The 20,456-nt window shown below is 44.3% G+C and overlaps 1 protein-coding gene across 1 annotated transcript in view; it reads right to left on the bottom strand.

Annotated features, from left to right (window-relative positions):
- The window catches only part of LOC147710507 (lipocalin-15-like), a 53,005-nt gene extending 32,843 nt beyond the window's left edge, over positions 1–20,162 (bottom strand). The window contains exons 1-3 of the mRNA XM_086920015.1: positions 19,951–20,162; positions 9,783–9,922; positions 5,088–5,155 (exon numbers count right to left, since the gene is read on the bottom strand). Of these exons, the coding sequence (XP_086776141.1) occupies positions 5,088–5,155; positions 9,783–9,922; positions 19,951–20,049 (307 nt within the window). The 5' untranslated portion in view covers positions 20,050–20,162. The remainder of the gene's footprint in view (positions 1–5,087; positions 5,156–9,782; positions 9,923–19,950) is intronic.
- Between the last annotated feature and the right edge of the window lie 294 nt (positions 20,163–20,456).

Below are 20,456 nucleotides of genomic sequence, written 5' to 3'. Positions count from 1 at the left end.
GAAAAGGGCATTGAAGAGGCCATTATTGTTTTTATCAGGCAGCTTTATTCCTCGGCTTCAGCCTGCGTCTGTCATGGGAGACAGGGAGAGTGCACTAAGTTGTTCCCAATCAACAGGGGAATTCGACTGGGTTGTGTACTCACCCCATTTCTTTTTTCCAACTATACCAATGGGGTGGAAACACCCCTGTTGAACTCAAGCTCAGATGTTCCTAAGATTAAGAATGTGCGCAACCCAATTCTTTATGCAGACGATGCGGTGCTAATTGCCCATACGGGCTTAGCCCTATAAAAATGATTACAGGTCTGTGTAAGTTACATGAGCAGGCTTGATTTAAAAATCATTGAGCCAAAGTCCTTTATTTTAATCACTGGCCGTAAAGATAGGAAGGTTCCAAATTTTTATATAGCCGGTCAGAAAATAGCCCAAAGTGATACCTTTTCTTATCTTGGGGTAACATTCGATAGTCAACTAAATTGGTCCAACATGATTACCACAAGGGGTTTATCGATGCAAAAAAGTATTGTTGCTCTGAAATCTTTTACTAAAGAACTAGGATCGAAACCCCTTGATATGGTTAAAAAAACTTTATACTGCAAAATCTGTCTCAGTAGCAGCCTACGGGGCAGGCACCGACTCACCAGCTTAGGAGTCTAAGGGACAGCAATTGCCTGGCTTGAATCCTTTTTGGATGATCGTTCATTCCAGGTCTTCGAGGGTGACATCACCACCCCCAGCAAGCCCCTGGGCTGTGGGGTGCCGCAGGGCTCTTCTATGAGCCCTATGCTATTTAATATTTACATGAGTCCACTAGCTGAGATAGTCCGTCCGTTCGGGATAAAAATCATCACATATGCCGACGAAACTCAGTTAGTGGTGTCCCTCAATCAGTCAGATACACACAAAGCACAGGACAACCTGAGGGGCTGTCTTGAAGTCAACAATTGGATGACCTTTTCATGCCTTAAATTAAATGGAGACAAAACTGAGCTAATGCTCCTAGGCAACCCCCCTGCTTCTACGATCAACTCACTCTGGCCCGCCTGCCTTGGCCCCCCCCCCCTACACCCAAAGATACTATAAAGAGCCTCGGCATTTGGCTGGACAAATCACTCAGCTTCAATTGTCAGGCAGCTAAACTATCAGCCATTTGCTTTGGGCTTCTCAGGCTACTTCGGAAGATCCTTCCCCTCCTGCCCTTTGGGGCAAGGCAGATCATAGTCCAAGGCATAATTCTGTCCCTACTTGATTTTGGTAACGCCCTTTAACTGTGCTGCTCGAACTCTGCTTCAGATCCCCCCGTCCCCTTCCAGCCAAGCCTGGTCTGAAAAGCCTCCATTGGCTTCCTGTCAGGGAGAGAGTCAATTTCAAGACCCTCTGTATCTCCCACCGAGTGTTCTGGAAAACGGGGGCTGCCATCAATCACTCCCTAATCATCCCCTACCACCCTACCAAACAGCTCCGATCAGCACGCTACTTCCTCGCCACAGTCCCCAGGATCAAGAGATCCTGATGCGGGGGCCAGTATTTCTCGTATAATCCAGCCAAACAGTCGAACTCCCTCCCTCTACATCTGAGATCCGAGCCTAACCTACTCCTGTCCCGCAAACATCTAAAAACCTTCCTTTTTAAGAAACCTGAATAAAATCTCTTTTTAGCAGTTTTACCTGAAAGCATCACTCATTTAGCGCTAGGACGCCTCAGGGCAGCTATCGCGCTTTATAAACTCTCTTTTCATTTCATTTAATTGAATTTCATTTCATTCCATCTGGGGATTTTCTAAATCCTCAACTCTCCAGACCATCGAGGATATCTTCTGGAAAAAAACTAGTTGGCCTCCCCGCAAGTTGGTCTAACCTCATTTGTCACACAGAATTAGATGTTTCATATATTATTGACATAATTAGCCCAGCTCCAATTATACTATGCAAAAACAACAGTTGATGGACAGAATGCAGAACAATGTCATACATTTCACCCCAGTACAGAGATCTGGGCCTAAATCCATTGTTTTTTTGCTCACCATGCCATTCCAGTTTGAACCCAGCCGTATGCAAATTAGTCTTGACCCAGTGCCTCATGGGAACAGTCCAGCCCGAACTATCCAGCCAGGTCCTCCCTGGACTGGAAACAAGCATCCTAGGACTGGTTTCAGGGTTTCACCCCTCTTCAGCCAGGATAGCTTGATTCCAGTGGCATGGAGAGCACGGGACCCACATCTGGGCATACCCGTCCCACTCGGGGTGACAAATGCAAAAACAACAGTTGATGAGACAGAATGCAGAACAATGTCATACAATCACCCCAGTACAGAGATCTGGGCCTAAATCCATTGTTTTTTTGCTCCAATTATACTATGGCATTCTATTTGGAGAAGAGACTCTGTTAACCTCACACAGAAGTTAATAGAAGACTGTCTCTCTCTTGATTATGGTCTTAGGATCCCATGAATTACACACTTTAAAAATAGCTTCTCTTCCCTTGGTCTAGAGCACTTTTTCACTTTACCATCACATTGCTCTACTATCTCAAAAAAGAAGATAAAGACCCAATTCTTTAAACATAGGGACACTGAACGATTTAAAACCAACTGCCAAAAAATATCTGTAACATCTTATCTAGAGGGTCCAATTGACCAATAAGGCATAGCCCCATATTTATTTACTGTGACAATCCCACACCATAGATTTATCTTATTAAGGTTTCATCTGAACTTTATACCCTGCATGTTGGCCCATCCATCGGGAATCTATTCCATACACGATCTTCCTTCCTGTCCATGTGACGGCGTTTCCACACAATCAAATTTATACATTTTTTTCTTCTGCAAATTTTATGTGGAACACCGTAAGAGATTCATTCTGGCACTTATGCTCAAACATAATTACACACAATGCCGCCCAGGAAGGTATTTTTTACAATCACTGCCTGATCACTTAGTTTGGTACTCCATGGGCTCTTTTTTTACCCCTTTTACTGGAAGACCAGGCGATTACATAATAATAATCTATGAATTAGATGGATTACCTTGTTTTAATTGGATGCTCTTACTTGTCCTTTTAATACTTTGCACAATGATGAATGTTTTTAACTGTTTCTCTCATCACTTTTTAATATTTGTATATTTGTGCATTAATGATCTAAATAAGAATCAAATCAAGTGATTTGACTGACTGACTGACAAGAGAAAAGTTTATCCAAAAAGATAAAATTATTAAATCTATTTTAGAAATGTGTTCATGAATATAAGTTTGACTTCTTTCTGAAAGATGTAGTTGAAGGGATCAATCTTTTTCAGGGTGAGAGACTTCCAAATATGAGGGGCAATTCCAGAGAAGGTTCTATTGTAGGTTTTCTTCCTGGAGAATCCTTGTGGTTTGGCAGTAAGGTGTTGGAGCTTCTAGAGGATCTTGAGCCACCCGATCGTTCAAGCTTCTTAGCAAGATAGCCTGGGGTATTGAAGTCTAAAGCTTTATAACTCATGCATTCAATATGCTGTTAAATTCTTGCTTCATAGGGAAGCTAGTTGAATTATTTCAGCTCAGGAGAATTGTGATTGTTCCTTTTTGGTCCGCTGATGAGTCTTGCAGCCAAGTTAAGGGAGGCCCTTAATGGGGCTGTTGTGGATCTGTGCAGGCCAGAGAGGGTTGTGCTTTCAGACTCCAATCTGGGGGTCACGAGGGCTTGCACAGCAGACTTGAGGTCTTTTTCAGGAAGGGTAGGTTTTAGTTTTCTTAATATGTGGAGGTTTGCTCCTTTAGTAGAGGCACTGATGTGCTTCCTCACATTGAGGTTTTTGTCAAGAGTAATTCCTAGTGATCTTGCTGAATAAATAATTAATGGTGTGCAATTGAATGCAATTAGTTGCACTGAGCAGCAATATATCATTAGAAAAGTGGTTGGTCCAGTACAGAGTATGGGTGCTTTGCATTGGATTGTTGGTGGTGCTGAGAAGACAAGGTCAAGGATATGGCCTTTTGAGTGTGTTAGTTATTTAACAAGCTGTACCACTTGAGTCTGTCTCTGGTGTTGAAGAGAGTTTGTCTTATGCTCTTTTTTAGCTTGGGTTGTCTGTGAGATTTAAGTCACCCAAGAAGAGATCTGTAAATTCATCAATTAGATCCTTTTTCTGTTCAGGAGGCCTGTAGATGAGAGGGAAAGTGGCTGTCTGAGTTACAGAGAGTGGGAAATAACATGTCACCTGGTACACTGCATTGGGTGTAACAGTTTGCCTAGAGTATAGGACCGGGAGAACCAATGGATTACTGTGAGGCCTCCTTCCTTCTTATTTGCATGGTCCACATGATGAATGCTGTAGCCAATTTGAGGAAAGACTTGTGAGGATGTGAGAAGATGTGAGTGTGAACCATGTGTCTGTGATGAGGGTGTCAAGCTTTTGATAGGTGATGAGGTCTGCGATGTCTGGTGTGTAGAGTACTGCGAGTGTTAATGAGCATGAGTTAGAATGCGTATTCTGTAGTTTAAGGTGTTTAGAGTGTCTGTCTAACAAATTCACCGATCCAGTCCTACTCCTCTATGCTATGCTTCAATTGGTGGCTAGCAAATTTCTGGCTAGCAAATTTCTCTCAACCCTTACATATAGCATGATAGCCTGTCAGTAAAAATGAGTAGGGTGGACAAATGTTGTTCAGTGCAGGATATAAAAGTGGGTGATTTGAGTTTAGCAGAATGGATACTCCTTCACATCACCCAATCTGAAGGTCCACTCATCTGATTTACAGTTGGTGGACTTTAGGTATGTCAGTGATGGAGCCTACTCTGTCAGAGGTTCACATATAATACCATTCGTCCAATTTAGGGCGGACGATTGCATATGGTTTTTGCTGTTGCAGTTTGGTGAAACCTGGTGGTGAGGGACAGTAATAAATATAAAATAATGACCTGCACAACATAAGAAGCAGCTTCTATGGTGTTGGAGTCATTAGTTTTACTTTTTTCAAAAACAAACTCACACTTAGGAGAGAGAGGCAACATACTGATTCTTCACTGCTTTACTCACTTGTGAAGACCAGATTATAGGTGACGTCTAACCCATGTGCAGGAGAGGAAGTAATGGTCATACTTACTGCTTTGAGTGTAATAGCCTGGGGTGATCATCTTGTAGTACATGTCCTTCTTCATGCATCCATCTTTCCTGTAGAAATAATGCAGAAGTGCATGCTTATTACTTTGAAAAAACCCTTCTGATGAAGAGGAAACTCTGTATGTATATGCATGAAAATAATTAGGTGCTCAGTTACTAGGCACAACTGATGGACAGGTACCTTCTCGATAGCCTCAATGAATAGGAAAGCACCTGTCAATTAGTTTAAATGGATGGGGCACCTATAGCCCTACTGTAAGCATACTTCGGTGTATCTCTGTACAGTATGCAATTCTGTACTTGCTCGCCAAGTCAAATGAACAATGGTATCACATTGTCTAGGGCTTCTGTGTGAAATTATTTGTACTTTAATTTGACCAAACTAGAATTATATTTGATGGGATTGTGTTTAAACTGTGATTCTGAGCATTTAGTACAGATTTGGATCTACTTCGCCCCCTTTTCTCTCTGCCACTTTCAAGCCAAGTAGGGCTTCCTAGCAGTGGAGCTCCACTTGGTAAATGTGTATATTGAGTCAAAATTGGTTGTAGCTTTAGTCTGCCCAGTCAGTGACTCCTAGGGCCATCACTGGAACCAGGTAACGTAACAACTAGGGGTTTCCCTCCTTTCTAAAAAGATCCTTCAGGGCATCCAGGTAAGGGGCCATAGGTTATTGATACTGACTGTTTGGAACTGTTAGGTCCTGGAAAGGTCCTAGGGGCAGAAACTACTCTGCCTCTCTATCTGCAAACCACAATGATACTCATCATAACTGGGGAAAACTGTCATTGAGCTTTAGGGAATTAGCATATAGGGAGCAAGTCCTCGCAAACAGCACAAGATGAGGATTGCTGGCACTGTGCTGGAGGGGACTGCCGCCCCTGGGTATGGCCCATGCACTGGGCTCTAAGTGAATGTCGCTCCTGGCTGGACCACTGGAATCCCGAAGTCTATCACTCTTGCTACAGCCCCTCAATAGATCAACTAGGCAGAACCCCATCACTGGTACAACTCATCTCCAGTTCAACAGGGAGAAGACAGTCACCCTGGGACATCAGCTCACAATTGAGACAGCAGCATCACCAGGATCAATCACTTCTACCTCTTCTCTCAAGATGGAGGACAGTAACTCTACTCTTTCTGATGGTGCTCCTGGTCGCAAATTCTTGTAATCTATGTCACCATATGATACCATATACAACTTCACTACCTGGTCTCTCATCTGCAGCTGGATAGGCATATAATGCATCAAAGGTCCTGTGGTAGCTTGCTGGCATCTGGAGGGCAGAGATACAGATGAACCCAGCCAACCTAACTAATCACTCAGTGCTAACCTTGCAGATCTGTGAAGACTACATAGATCTGCCACATATTGCTGATCACCAAAGCACTGTATTAGAGTACGCCCTGCAGTTCCCCAATAGTCATCTTCCCTGAACACCAAAATCCTATTATGACACAATTATGTTTATAGCACACTGCCTCTTGTTAAATCTCCTTAATTGACATTTCATAATGGCAATCATATAAAATACTATAATGAAGTCTACCCGGGCAGATGTCTGATTCACATTCACTGCTTCTCCACAACTGTCACCTCTCCCAGACCCAGGCCCATAAACTCACAAAGTAGATGACCTCCTGCCACAACCGACATAGGAAATGGGACTAAGAGCATAGAGAAAAATTACCAATTTAATAAAAGAACCTGCAAAGCCAATAACTGCTGAAAGCATACCACAAAACATATTTCTCACACTTCTTCATCCATTACAATGACATGCTCTGAATTCCATAACAAGAGAACCACACCTCGATAGTTATCACGCAAGACACAGACAAATTTCCCACATAGGCTCAAACTAAAGACAACACACTATAAACTGCACATTCACATGGTATAGTATACCATTCATGTGGATGTGTTTCAGCTCGGTCAAAAGGGGTTTTGCATACTCAGATTGCATGCAACCTCAAACAACCTCCTGCCATCAAATTCCTAATTCCCTGCAAGACAATGGTTCTTGACTTTAAACTACTGACTGTTTCACTATTCTTTCTTTACATCAAATTACCATCTCCTTACCTTCCATCCACTGCATGCCTCTTCCCTCTAAGTACAGCCTTCTCTACATCACAAGTTTTTATTATTCTGCACTGCTGTATTTCAGCATATTGCCTACACCACACCTCATTTTATAGCTCACAACACCCCCTTCTTTGAAACCATATCCCTGCAACCTAACAATATTCAATCTCCTCTAGCCTATCCTCCATCAAACTATTGTCATGAACTCACGTGCCCCCACTAATGATCACATCTAATTCCATCGAGAGCCCAACACTAATCCAAGTAACTAACAATAACCACTGAATTAATCACTAACCTTTGGTTCCACGAGTAGTTTCCTACTCGCCACAAAGCACTTCAATGCCTTGTAAGGGGTAGCAATCACAAAACAATTTATATTTATAAGTCCCAGTGTGTACATCTGTCTATGCTTCTTAGCCCCACTCCATATCTTGTATATGTTTGCTTGTTCAGTGACATAAGAACTCAACAATCGCTGGGGGAGGGTTGTGTGCCCTGCCCTGAGTGGATCCTATGGCATACGATTTTGTATAACTTAATATTTATAACAGGCTCAATGGCAATGAAAACATTGGAGAGAGGGTGGCAAAAGAAAGAGAGACGCACACTTGTACCATGAAGGATATTTCCTTATATTTAACAATTGATAATGAAAAAGGGACGCCCTAGGAAACAAATCAGACCAACACAGTTTCTATAATTTTATAGCAGCTGGCTAATCATTTGTTGATATAATTGGTTTAGAGTCTAGTTTCCTGTTTTTTGTAAATATTCACAGCTGAAACCTGTATAGTTCACCTTGTTATACACTTTCTTGGTTTGCTTAATATTCACTTGGGATACACTGCACTTTGTATAATATTTGTATGTCGCAAGTTATTTACATGTATTTTTCATTATCAATTGTTAAATTTAAGGAAATATCCTTCATGGTACAAGTGTGCGTCTCTCTTTCTTTTGCCACCCTCTCTCCAATGTTTTCATTGCCATTGAGCCTGTTATAAATATTAAGTTATACAAAATCGTATGCCATAGGAACCATTGTTTTTCTATATAAACGTACTGCCCTGGTTCCGCTGTGAGTAGGGTTTCCCTTGTTTTTACATTTCGCTGCCCTGAGTGGAAGCCTGTTGCCAAGGGTATTGTATACATGTTTCTCCCAAGTAAGGAGAAAGCTACTACTCTCCAAGTCACTTTGCCCAGGGTAGGCAGTAAGGTGATGTCCAAATAGCTCTCAGTAGAAGATCTGTCTAAAGTATCTTCTTTAGGAATTGTCATGCTCATCTGGAAACCGCGACGTGCTCTATTGGCATTAATGACACATGGGCCCATGATCATGGTATAAGAAATATGCATTGGAAAGGGCCCCTATACCTTCTATCCTACAGGATGACACTCACTATCTAGTAGGCAGTCATCACTGTCCAGCCACTGCCTGCTCTGTGATTGATTTGCCCAATCAAACCTTCCTAGCGGACCGCCGCCAACCGGTTTGGGCCCCCCCTTACTCTGCCACAGTGCCGCCATTGGAGGTCGGAGTGCCTCAGGGCTCAATTTTGAGCCCTACTCTTTTTAACATCTTTATGACCCCCTTGGCGGCACTGGCGGAGCCATACGGTGGCCAGATCGTTTCTTATGCGGATGACACCCAGCTCCTCTTCTCTTGCAAGAAGGGTGCTGACTTCAATGGAGAGAGCATTAAAGGCTGCCTTGAGGCCGTGTTAAAATGGTTCCAGCTTAACAGCCTCAAGTGCAACTCGGACAAATCCGAGGTGCTCTTTCTTGGCTGTCTTTCGGACCCTAGGTGGAAGGCTTGGTGGCCTGCGGCCATGTTTCCTCCTTCCGTCGCTTCTACCTCGGCCAAGAATCTTGGAGTGTTAATTGACAACGGTCTCACTTTAAAGCCCCAGATTCTTGGCCTAGTTGGTAAATGCTCTGGCATTCTCAAAATGCTCAGGAAATTTCTTCCGTTGCTGTCCCTCAGCCATAGAAAAATCACTGAGCAGGCTTTAATAGGTTCACGTTTGGACTATGCGAACGCGTTATATCTTGGACTCCCGGAGTATATTTTATCGCGTCTCCAAACAGTCCAACATTCTGCTGCGCTCGCTATCTCTGGCCTTCATTGGAGATCTAGCTCTAAAGAACTTCTAAAAACTCTTCACTGGCTTCCTATTCGGAAACATATTGTTTTCAAGACGCTTACGCTGGCTTTCAAAGCTCTCCACGGAACTGGCGCGAAATATATCAGTAAGCGGCTGACCTTTTACCAGCCATCTAGATCACTAAGGTCAGCTTCGCTAGCCTTGGCTGCCGTTCCTGGTATTCAGCGAGCCCGTATTGGAGGCCGTTCTTTTAGACGCCTGGCGCCACAATTGTGGAATTCCTTGCCTGTCACTCTGAGAAAGACTGTCACCTTATTAGCTTTTAGGAAAGATCTTAAGTCCTGGCTTTTCATTCAGTAGATCCGGTTATCCTCCGCCTGCCCTGCTTCGCATCAGGTTAGAAGCGCCGGGACACTCCTCGGAGTAGCTGAGCGCTATACAAAACAAACAATAACATAACATAACGTAACATAACACTTACCCCGGGAGGCCCATGCTAACCTCCAGGTCCCCATTTTCATGTGCGGTGATCAAGTTCACAGGCATCTTAAACATCGATTTCATCTTCATAAATTGAGAGCAGTTTGATGCCACCACGGTTGTGTACCACTTTCCTAGAAACTAGAGGAGCGCAGACAGTCAATTAGTGGAGGATATGAAGAAAGCAAAGCTAACAAGACAAGAATCCTCTTGGAGGAAAAAGGGCCCATACTGGGAGCAAGTCGCCTATAGGGTCAGTGCTGTGGACAATGGACTATCAACGTATTTCTCAACTTGCATCGTAGACCCCAGCGTTATCACCATTTGTAACCAAGTACCACTTTGTATCACAACAGAGCTTTTATATGCCCTTAAATGCCATTGTATCTCCCCAAAATGTCAAGAAATGAATGTTCCTTGTAATTGCCCTTGTGTGTATCAGAAGTGCTAATAGGACATTCTGCTGTTATACACAAATATTTAGATGAGGAAACCTTTGTTATGAGGTAGTCACCAATAAACCCATTAACACATTTTTTATGGTGAGTGTTTACACCTAGTAAGCAGGAAAGGAGCCTGCTGGGCAGTGTGTGTTTTTTTCCTAAATAATACACTGTGCGGGAGAAGAGACCCCAGCAGGACTTGCAGCTTTAAAAAAATATATGTACATCCCGGCACTGGAGCGCATAACCCCACATTGCGCTGTTTATTTAAACATGTCCTGCTGACTAGACCAGTCCCTGCCGCGCAGCATGCCTATAAGAAAGATAGCAGTAGCAAAGCCAATGGGTTCTCGCCTTTTCGACCTATTGGCTTTGGCAATGCAGTTTCACAATGCTATCTAGCACTGGCAAAAAGTAAAATTCTTTTTGGCAATGCTGCATAGCATTGGTGAAAAAAAAGACCTGCCGCGTTATTTAAGTTTTGTATGCTGTGTGGTCTACAAGTGCTGAGGTCTGTTGTATGTGGGTTCTGTTGTCAGTAGGGTTGCTACATAGACTGTTTGTGCTAGGTTTTTGATTCACTACTAGGGCTAGGGTTTCCTATTTAATTTATAGATTAGGGCTTTGGCTTTGATTGGCTGTTAGGGCTAGGGCTGTAATTGGTTAATAGGGCCAGGTCTCCCATTGGCCCTAGGGTTTAGGTTTAGGGTTCCGACCTGTTAGCGTTAGGGCTAGGGTTCCATTGGCCAATAGGGCAAAGTTAAGCGTACAGCGTCTGAGCCTGGGCATCGAGGCTAAGGGTGGAGAGTAAAAGGACAGTTGCCTGTTGGGCTGAATGGAGAATATAAGGGCTGTTGCCTGTTTGGGCTGGGCAGAGAGGACAAGGCCAGTTGTATGTTTGGGGCTGTTCGGGTCGGGATTAGGGCCAGAGATGCTGCCCAATTTTCACTTACAAGCTAGCACCTTAACCCATTCGCCGTGGCGGCAATTCAGCCGCAGCGCTAGGGGGGTGGCCCGAGCGGCGCTCGCATGCTCGTGACGGAGCCGCTCCGTCAGGAGCCGCGGTTGCGCTGTGCTCATGACGGAGCGGTTCCGTCATGGCCCCGCCCGCTTAATAGAACGCGCCGTGCAGGAGCGGCGGCAGGGCCATGACGGAACCGCTCCGTCATGAGCACAGCTCAGCCGATGCTCATGACGGAGCGGCTCCGTCATGAGCATACAAGGGGTTAAGCCTTCCACATACACCAACATCCAAACACGATATCAGCAAAGGCATTCCACTCATACAAAATTTCAATCTGTATTAATCCACTACACAACCACTGCAAACCCCCACAAACCACACCTACACACAATTCTACCCCAACTACAACACTAAGGCACCTGACTTATCGTAGAAAACCAAACTATGTCCTATACTACTAACATATCCACACATCAACAACACAAAGCCGCATTATACATAACTTTAATGCATCCAGACACACACTCTCCGTTCACACAAAACACCAGCTCTATCCTGTACTTGCTCCTAATAGATCCCCTTTCTCATGACAAATCCTATACTTAACTATCCATGACAGTCACCTCCTCTTTTTACCAATTATACACAACCATACAATCCTTACACACCACTCCACCACACACATTACCTATTCCAGTGATCAAATCTAACACAAACACTCATAACTCTTGTCCATCCCCTCTTACACACCACATACTCTACTCCAAAACATATCACCACCCCTGTACTATTCAAATACCACTCACCAGCAGTACTGTAAATACAAATCTTTCACGAAAAACCACTGCATCAACATCTCCTCTCAATACTCAACAAAAACAAAGCACACAAATCTCAATATATTATATTCCTTACTTGTATATTCCCTTATTATTATACTCATGTATCTATATATTTTTTATTTTAGGCCTATTGTACAAGAAAATAAATACAATCTCTAAAGCTTTACTCTGTCCTACCATCACCCTACACCTCTATCAATTTATCCTTTATCTTCTCTCTCTCTCTCTCATCCCAAATCCTTTCTACTACTATCTCCAAAATAACCCTTCTTCAACTCCTCCCTCCTCTACACCTCTTGGCTTACCCCAAACATCAGTTTACTACTACTATGATCTCCAAAACAACCCTACTAAATTCTCCCTCATAATATCTTTCCCTTGACTCATCCCAGACCAAATGTTTCTACTCTGATTCTCTTTCTCCCTAATCCCTTTCTACAGGCTCTTCCATTCTCCATCGCTCCTTTACTCATCCCAGACCTCAACTATCTACTATGAGCTCCCAAATAAAACTTCTGGCATTCTTCCCTCTTCTATTTCTCCATTACTGTATTAAATCCAACTAACAAACTCACGTGTCTTCCACTTCAATTAACTTGTATATCCCTATACTAATACTATACTTATGTTGCTCAATACTAATCCACCACCAATACTTTTGGATTCCAGAGTAGTATGCTTCTTGCTAAAAAGCACTTTGATGCCTCATCAAGGGTAGTACGCGCAATATAAATTCACTCACATAAGCAATGATGGCTCTGGCAGGTGCCGTGCCAAGATATAACAGTGCATATTTAGTATTTGTTTTCAAAGAGCCATCCTAATGTGCAGCACATTTTCCTGGAAGTCTTCCCTGGCAGCCCCAGAACACAATATAATGTACTGCAGAGTTTGTACAGTAATTGCAAGCATGACTTGTGCAAAAAATAACTTTAAGGTAATCTTATCAACTTGGAAAAACAGCAACACAGATGTATTGGTTGACATGTAGCTTAGACCACAGTACAAACTCCATTTGCATGAAGAAACCCTTTTAAATCCAACGCTGGGGCATTATGATAGACTTGACTTGTTTGTTGCCAAACATTAGCTTCCAGTTTCCTTTAAACGAGTATCCTATCCTTTTTGAGGTTTCTAAAACTGTCAGTTCTTCCTTCTCCCTTGATTCCCGTCAACTCAGAAAGCAGACATCACCCTATGCCAGGGCATTTCCGGGTCGGTGTCAGAGCCAGTTCCAATGTAAAGGGCGTCACTGCCAAGCCAGCCGGAGCGTCTAAGGACAGCTGTAGCCCACGGGTTAACCCTGATCCTGATTTTTTTTATGGCCAGCTTCTGCAGGACAAGGGATCCTAACAAGGTTATTACTTCATTTGTTGCGGCAAGGGTCAGTCATAGCATGTCCTTTATAGGTCTCGCCTAGCGAATGCAGCGCATGCGCTGCTTCGCCTTGGCGAGACTATTGTCGTCGCTTTGGTGAGCGAAGGGAGACAAACCATGTGCGCACACGGACAGGCACTGTGCACACGCATGGCGTCTCCCCTCTGGCTCACACGCTCCCACCCCGCGTTTGTTTAAGAGACATGCACGCGTCTGGTGCACGGCGTGATCACATGTCCTGCTCGCTTGTTCTAGCTGTGTGTTTGGCTCCATCCCGGAGGACACTCTAAACTGAGGTTTATGCCTGCCTTTGCTTCAAGTTCACATTGTGTAGAAAGGTACTTTTACGGTTTCTTCTTTCTGGTATCTAGACATGGTAGTTTCCACCTTTTTTCTCAGAGTGCTGCAGATGGATAGCAGGAATCGGCGTGGACAGCTGGTGCGATACATAGATGTGCAGTTTGGATGTTAGTGTGCATTTTCACAGTACTAATGTGGGCTAATGCCTCTAATAATAATTATGTAGCGGGAGCAGCCACACGCAAAGCACTTTAAACACATTGCCTGTTTCACAAACTTCACTTCTCTGAAGGGGGCCTGCCAAAGCGTCAGCACCCTTGACAGCATAGAGATACCTGCCAGACGCATGGGGTCTCTATATAAGGCAGACAGCCCTCTGCTGGACTTGTTGAGTTCATGACCTTTGGCCGCTTGATGGGCGAAGGCCTAAATAAGGCCAATAATCTCTGGGCAGTAGAAGGACAGCACTGTTCAAATGCATCCACAGAAAATGCATTAGTTAACTATTAATGGTTTTCATTTTGGATGTTATCTGCTGAGCATGCCTTAACTCCCTCTTGAGAGGTCTTCCCTTGTGTTTCCTTCAGCAGTAGGACATGTGATGGAACACGTACTCATTGCGCTAGAAGGTCAGAGTGACTGGAGGACTAACCATTGATGCTTGTAGAGGTAAAGCAGACTAAGAGAAGGGAAATATCCTTCCAGAGCATATGAAACTGGCGATTGGTGATCATCACGTGGGCCAGGTTCAGGTCAATGGATAAGACCACTCTCTGAGAGGCCACAAGGAAAGAGACAGGTACCACAATGTCAATACCACACAGTCTCAGTAACAGATAAACAATCCAAAGAAAATGTCATGCAAACCATATCTCAACTATATGCACAATGGCAGCACACATTCTTCAATCAAAAGACAGCATGTGGAGGAACAGGGAGCACATGGAATTCGAAAATACATGACACCCAATGAAATCTCAATCAGTAATAGCAAGTAATGCATGCTAGATTAATACATAATGCACAACAACACTGAATACGTGCTACAAACACACACATGTAGTGAGAGTAATGGTTGCAATAAGCATTTATCCTCACACCCACCAAGCTTATGCACTCTGAACAGCATCAAGGGGCAGAATGAATGAATGAATTTTTTATTGTTGGTTACTAAAAACCATTACATGAAACCAAAGATACAAAAGTCACAACATTACACAATTTAAAAACAAGAGAGTTTCAAACAGATCAAGTTATCTAGTTGCCCCGAGAGCACTGAAATGCCAAGGAAAAGGTTCATGGGCCGGCAAAGGGCTCTATGATCCGACCAGTGGAAGTCTTTAGCATTGTCCGTGCTTGAAAGATAAACTTCCCAAAGGCGGCCATGTGCTTTACCGTGGACAGGGTATAGAGATGAAAGATCCCATCCTTTGCAGAGCGTAACCCTGAATGTCTTAATAATGGCCTAAGGTAAAGACTGCGGGGCAAACGCAGGGCCGGGCAACAGAAGAGAAGATGGGCCAATGACTCCCGTTTATAGCTGCACAGCCTGCATTCCTGCGCTCCTGGGCTTTCCTTGCCGCACTGGTATAATTCTTTGAGGGGCAACGGTGTAATCTGTAAGCCAAGATCTTATGAAGGGCTGCACTGCCCACTGCCTGCGTGAGATGCTGTTTAGGAGTGTGCTGGATGTGCGGGAAACACAGGGTCTCGTGTAAGTCTTTTCTTCTCCTAAGGGACTCCAGATCAAGTTCCCGTGATCGCACACGCACTTGTTTTTTAATCGCGTTTTTGATGGCAGAGTATGTAACATATTCTGGGTTCCAGGAGTCTATGGCAAGGTTGAGATGAACCTTAGCCGCTTCGAGGGTGGCCGACCAGGGGTTCCCCGGCTCTCTGAAGATACATTTCAAGACTGCCTTCAGTGTGTTCTCTTGTGCCGCCGTTGTTAAAAAATAATATTTACTTAAGGCGGCCAACTCTTCCTGGTTTTGCTGGTTGAGCATCAAGGGGCAGTTGAAAATTATTGACTTTGCACTGCATAACAGATGTTGATATAGTATAATATATTGTAATAGCACAGCTGGAACAGGCCAAGTTCGATGTCCACTGGGGTTGTGGGTGGGTTCCTTGTGATTGAAAATCAGAAAGTGGCACGTGCCAGGAGGAAGGGTCATTGAAAATGGTCTGTGAAAAAATGGCTTTTAAGGAGTGATGTAGGTACAATCAAATCGAATTGGAAGTGAATTATGAAGCCGCCATCATGGAATATGAGAGATGGGGCAGGTAAGGGTTAAGGTTCATTGGAGATAATGAGATCCTTTTACTAGTCTTTTTTGCTTTCTTCTTCCTTTGTGTCCAAGCCCATAATGTTTCTAAGGTTTCATGTGAATATATCTGATGAGAGGTCTGGCACCTCAATCGCTTGAACATGAAGGCTTTTTCATGGTGTGCCCATTGGGCAAACCCAGAGAGTAGTCATGATGGTCTCCTCTGTGGGGGTCTGGGTTACTTCTTGCTCCTCAGTTTCATTCTGTCTTTTGGGGCAGTGTAAACCTCTGGTGAGCACGCTGCTCATGAATTCCTCTTGCTATTGTCTGGAATGGCATGTGCTGCAGCATGTTTCTTATGTAACACACTGCACTGCAAGAGAATTAGAGAAGGCCACATGTCATCTGGACCTTCCATGCTGCCAGATGTGTGATGCTTGTATTGATAAAACAAGTTCTGGCACTGTGTGCATATTGTCATGAAACATCCGGTTTTAGGGTTAAATGATTTCAAATGTGCGTTTGCAGAAATGCCTAGATTACTTACCCGTACTCCCATTAGTCCGATTCATTTGCCCTCATGCCAGACCTACGATAAGCCGAGGCTTCACCTTCAGGACAATCTTTAATGCAGCTTTTGTTTTTTCATAAACCCCCTTTGGAAGGCAAGATCGAGGATGCTGATCCAGAAAGGAGGGATGGAGGAGAATTGGGGTAATCGGATTACCAATAAATGATCTAATTACATTTCATTTTCATCTGCCTGGCTTGATCCTATTCTTACGGGCGAGAATAAACACAATTGGTTCAAGTATCCTCAAAAAATAAGAGAAGAATGCACAGACTTTATCCAGATGCACAAGACATACGATTGCCTGGCAAAAGATGATGGATTCTGCCTTTCCCCATCCAGCCTATAGTTGTACACAAAGGTTGATGGAGCATCTCCTGTAGACATCCTGTAAATATCTACAAAGGTGATACCAAAATGCCTCTGCCCCAGTAGGTGTGTGCATCTGGTCTACACTTGATCATACAGAGGGGCATATTTACTAGAGAAGTGGCAGAGCATGGCGTTAGCCTCCTTGGCGTAATGCCATGCTCCGCCACTTCTGAAACGGAGGGCTCATTGGTTTGGAATGGTACTCTGTGGGGTTGCCTGTGGTTAGCCTATTTGCAAGCAGCCGTCCCATCACTGTTTGGGTGTCTGATTTCCAATAGTATGCATGCACACCTGACACTGGAGTAGCTTTAAAAGTCTACCACTGCATGTTTTCGTGAATTCTAAAAAGCAGAAAGTTTGCGTACATTCAATGTGTACTTCTATGGGTGTAAACGTATTTCTCCTTGTTGCACCTCCTAACGCCTCCAAAGAGACGGCCGGCCAAACCGTCATGCACAGTGATGGGCGTGCACTACCACTCCCCTTAGTGCCTGTCACTGCCAGGTCCCGCCCCCAAGAATCAGCTGTCGGCAGGAAAGGAAAAATAAAATGAGGGTTAATTATCGTTTAATTTTTCCTTTCCTGTCGTTTTAGGGGGTGGGGTGACACTACTCCACCATAGCGGAGGAGCCGCCGCTGCCCTCAACCACAGGGAGCCCCTTTCACCACTAGATTGTGCCCTGGTAAATGTAGCTGGGTGATGATGAAGCATGACACAGGGTGGTGTGTGAGGCCAGGCCTTACAAATGTTTTGAAATCTATATTACTCTCTGGGGTCCTGTCTAACTTTGAGACTAAACATGGACATAAGAGTCCCTAGAAAATGGATCTAGTATGTGATCATGAAAATCAATAGGCACTTTACCAAATGTATTCCCATTTATTCAAGGTGGGCCAAAGACATAGTTCAAAATGAATACAATGCGTGGAAGTAACTGATGTCCCCGCATCTGGTGGGCCGACATGTTTCAGCCTGCGTGACAACCCCAGAACGTGGTCCCTGGATTTATTCAGGACCAAGATCCTTACTGTCCTAACTTGACTCTGTAGCCACTTTCATATGTCCACCAGCATGCAACCACACTGAACCTATCGGTATAGTGCTGCTGGACAATGTTCGCTGAATCTACGAGTTTTGGGTGGTCCTGTATTTAAACATAACATATGAACATCAAAAGTACAGTGAGACAGCACTGAACACTGGGCATGCAAAATTTTAAAAAAAGCGTGTAAAAGTAATACCAAATCAGCAGGAAATGTCTCTAAACTAAACTAGAAAGGGCCCCATGCAGGAGGTCATGGGGAAACCCTTGTAGTTATACTCTCTAAATCAATAATTTAGAATAGGATTAAGAGCCCACTGAGGCCTAATGGGTCTATAGTAGAGCCCAGATTACCCCCTCGCAGTTACTTCATCAAAGGTGTCCCTCCTTTTTATTTAGAAATCACAACAGACTTTCTTCGTGTTTTCCCCTTCTGTGGTACCCGTGTAAGAGCGCATCAGGGAAAGCATCAGGGTGTGTCAGTATCGTGCTACACTTGCGTGATCCATGTCATGATGCTGACATGCCGGGCTTCTGGGAAATGTCTGTTTGAAGTCACAGACTTAGATTAGAGGCTCGTGCTGCAAAGGGCCAATGCGTATTGCTCAGGTATTTGCAAATAAAATTGTCTAGCGAACTTGATTTACCTAATATAAATTCCAATAAGCCTCCAGTCAAGGAAACAACAAACTAATCTCCCCTTAGTGTGGGTGTTTATAGGCAATTGTATGTGCATAAACCTTTATCCGTCATGACTGGCATTCATGTGCATATAATTTGGGCAAACATTCCACATCTTGCAGTATGCAAGGCAATATTTGTGGCGATCCTATTGTTTCTATAGGGGGAACTGGAAGTATCACATATCTGTCATTAATGCCCAATGTAAATAGCCTGACAGTGGTTGTAAGTCATCTGGGTGTAGCCTGCAACCAAGGAATGCCATTGTTTAAGCCTTCAATGTGTGTCTTTAAACGGTACACCCACCTGTATTCTTTGTTGAGGAGGGTCTGTTGTACACTAGTATGTTGATGTACAAGCACCTTTTCAAGAACCACTCATCTGGGATCCTATTATGCATACTTACCCTGTTTGCGCCAAATAGGTGCACCTGGTGCAAACAGGGAAAGTGCGCCCAATTACATTGAATGCGCTGCCCCTAGGGCAGCCGCGAACTTGCGCTGCCCCAAGGGCATTGAAATGAAAAACGGACCGACTTTGAAGCAGCAGCTCTGTGTTTCACTGTGCAGTTGCCACACGCCTGCACTTTTAAGGGGGATTATAGATCCCCTTGCAGGCTGGTGCAGTGAGTGACTGCACCTGTCTGCAAGGGGATGTCTGTGGGAGTCCCTTCCCCCCTCCAGAGGGTTGCCATCAGGGGGCGCACTGACACCGCACCTCCTGACAGTGTCTTTGCCACGTCTATAATACTGTGTGGGCGCAGAGACAAAGGGATTCCCTCATTTGCATAGGGCACGCCCCATGCAAACGAGGAAGTCCCTCTGGTGATAGCACTGGCGCTATATGTCAGTCCGCACTATCTGTATTAAAGAAGGGGCTGCACAAGCGTCTACGACCCCTTCCAAACAACCAGAATATAGCACATATTGAAAGAGGAGAAAACCAAGAAGAAATGAAAATATTTCTCCTCGTTGCGCTTCCCATTGAGACGCATTCCCAGATGTACGATTTCCCGTAAATCTTAGAATGTGTTAGGTTCCATGAGTGATATGTGGGAATGCCCACAGCAACACCCATAGAACGCCCCTTTTATGCAAAGTGCTGCATGTAAAGGGGCCGTATTTACAAGGACAGGAAAACCAGGCAGGGTGGCTTTCTCGTGTCCTTGTAAATATGGGGCAGCAAAATGCACCACCCGCGTGTCACAAAAAGTGATGCTTAGGCAGCTCAAGGGGTTTGTAAATAATCCCCCAAGTTTCTAAGATTTGATATGTGTTGCTGACGAGCAGAGTGTTGGGATCCTTACCTTCTCAGTGTCAAAGTCTTTCACCACTGGGACATCCATCCCTTCAACCTGAAGAAGGCTTGTCAGGGCCAGACCCAGGCTTACCCACAGTACAAACATGATGGTCTACTTGGTGTTGGCCTCGGTGTATCTCTTGGAAGCTGGGCTGTTTCGGGGTTCTTGGTTCTGGACTCTGTGACTGCTGGTCAGCAGGATGCACATTTATACTCTCTGAGGAAGTAAAGCAGGAAGGGCATGTGCTGCCAGGTTTGTTTATGTAACTCGTTGCATCACAGGAAAACAAGAGACGGCTTTATGTGCTGGGGACTTTTCGTACTGTTAGTAATCTTATACTCATGCTGATAACACTAGCTTAAGTTTTGGAACCATGGGCTTATGATCTTTGAAAGATCCTGTTTTCTGAATGAGTGGATCCAGAATCTGGCTCACAGACCTGTTTGTCCCAGCCTGTCTGCTCCAGTGAGGACCACCGGGTACAACATCGCTTCCAGGCAGGTCATGGCTCA

This window comes from Lissotriton vulgaris, chromosome 5 (assembly GCF_964263255.1).
Source record: "Lissotriton vulgaris chromosome 5, aLisVul1.2, whole genome shotgun sequence".
NCBI classification, from domain to species: domain Eukaryota; kingdom Metazoa; phylum Chordata; class Amphibia; order Caudata; family Salamandridae; genus Lissotriton; species Lissotriton vulgaris.
The sequence above is the reverse complement of the archived record's forward strand: the minus strand, read 5'-3'. Positions and strand labels throughout refer to the sequence as shown.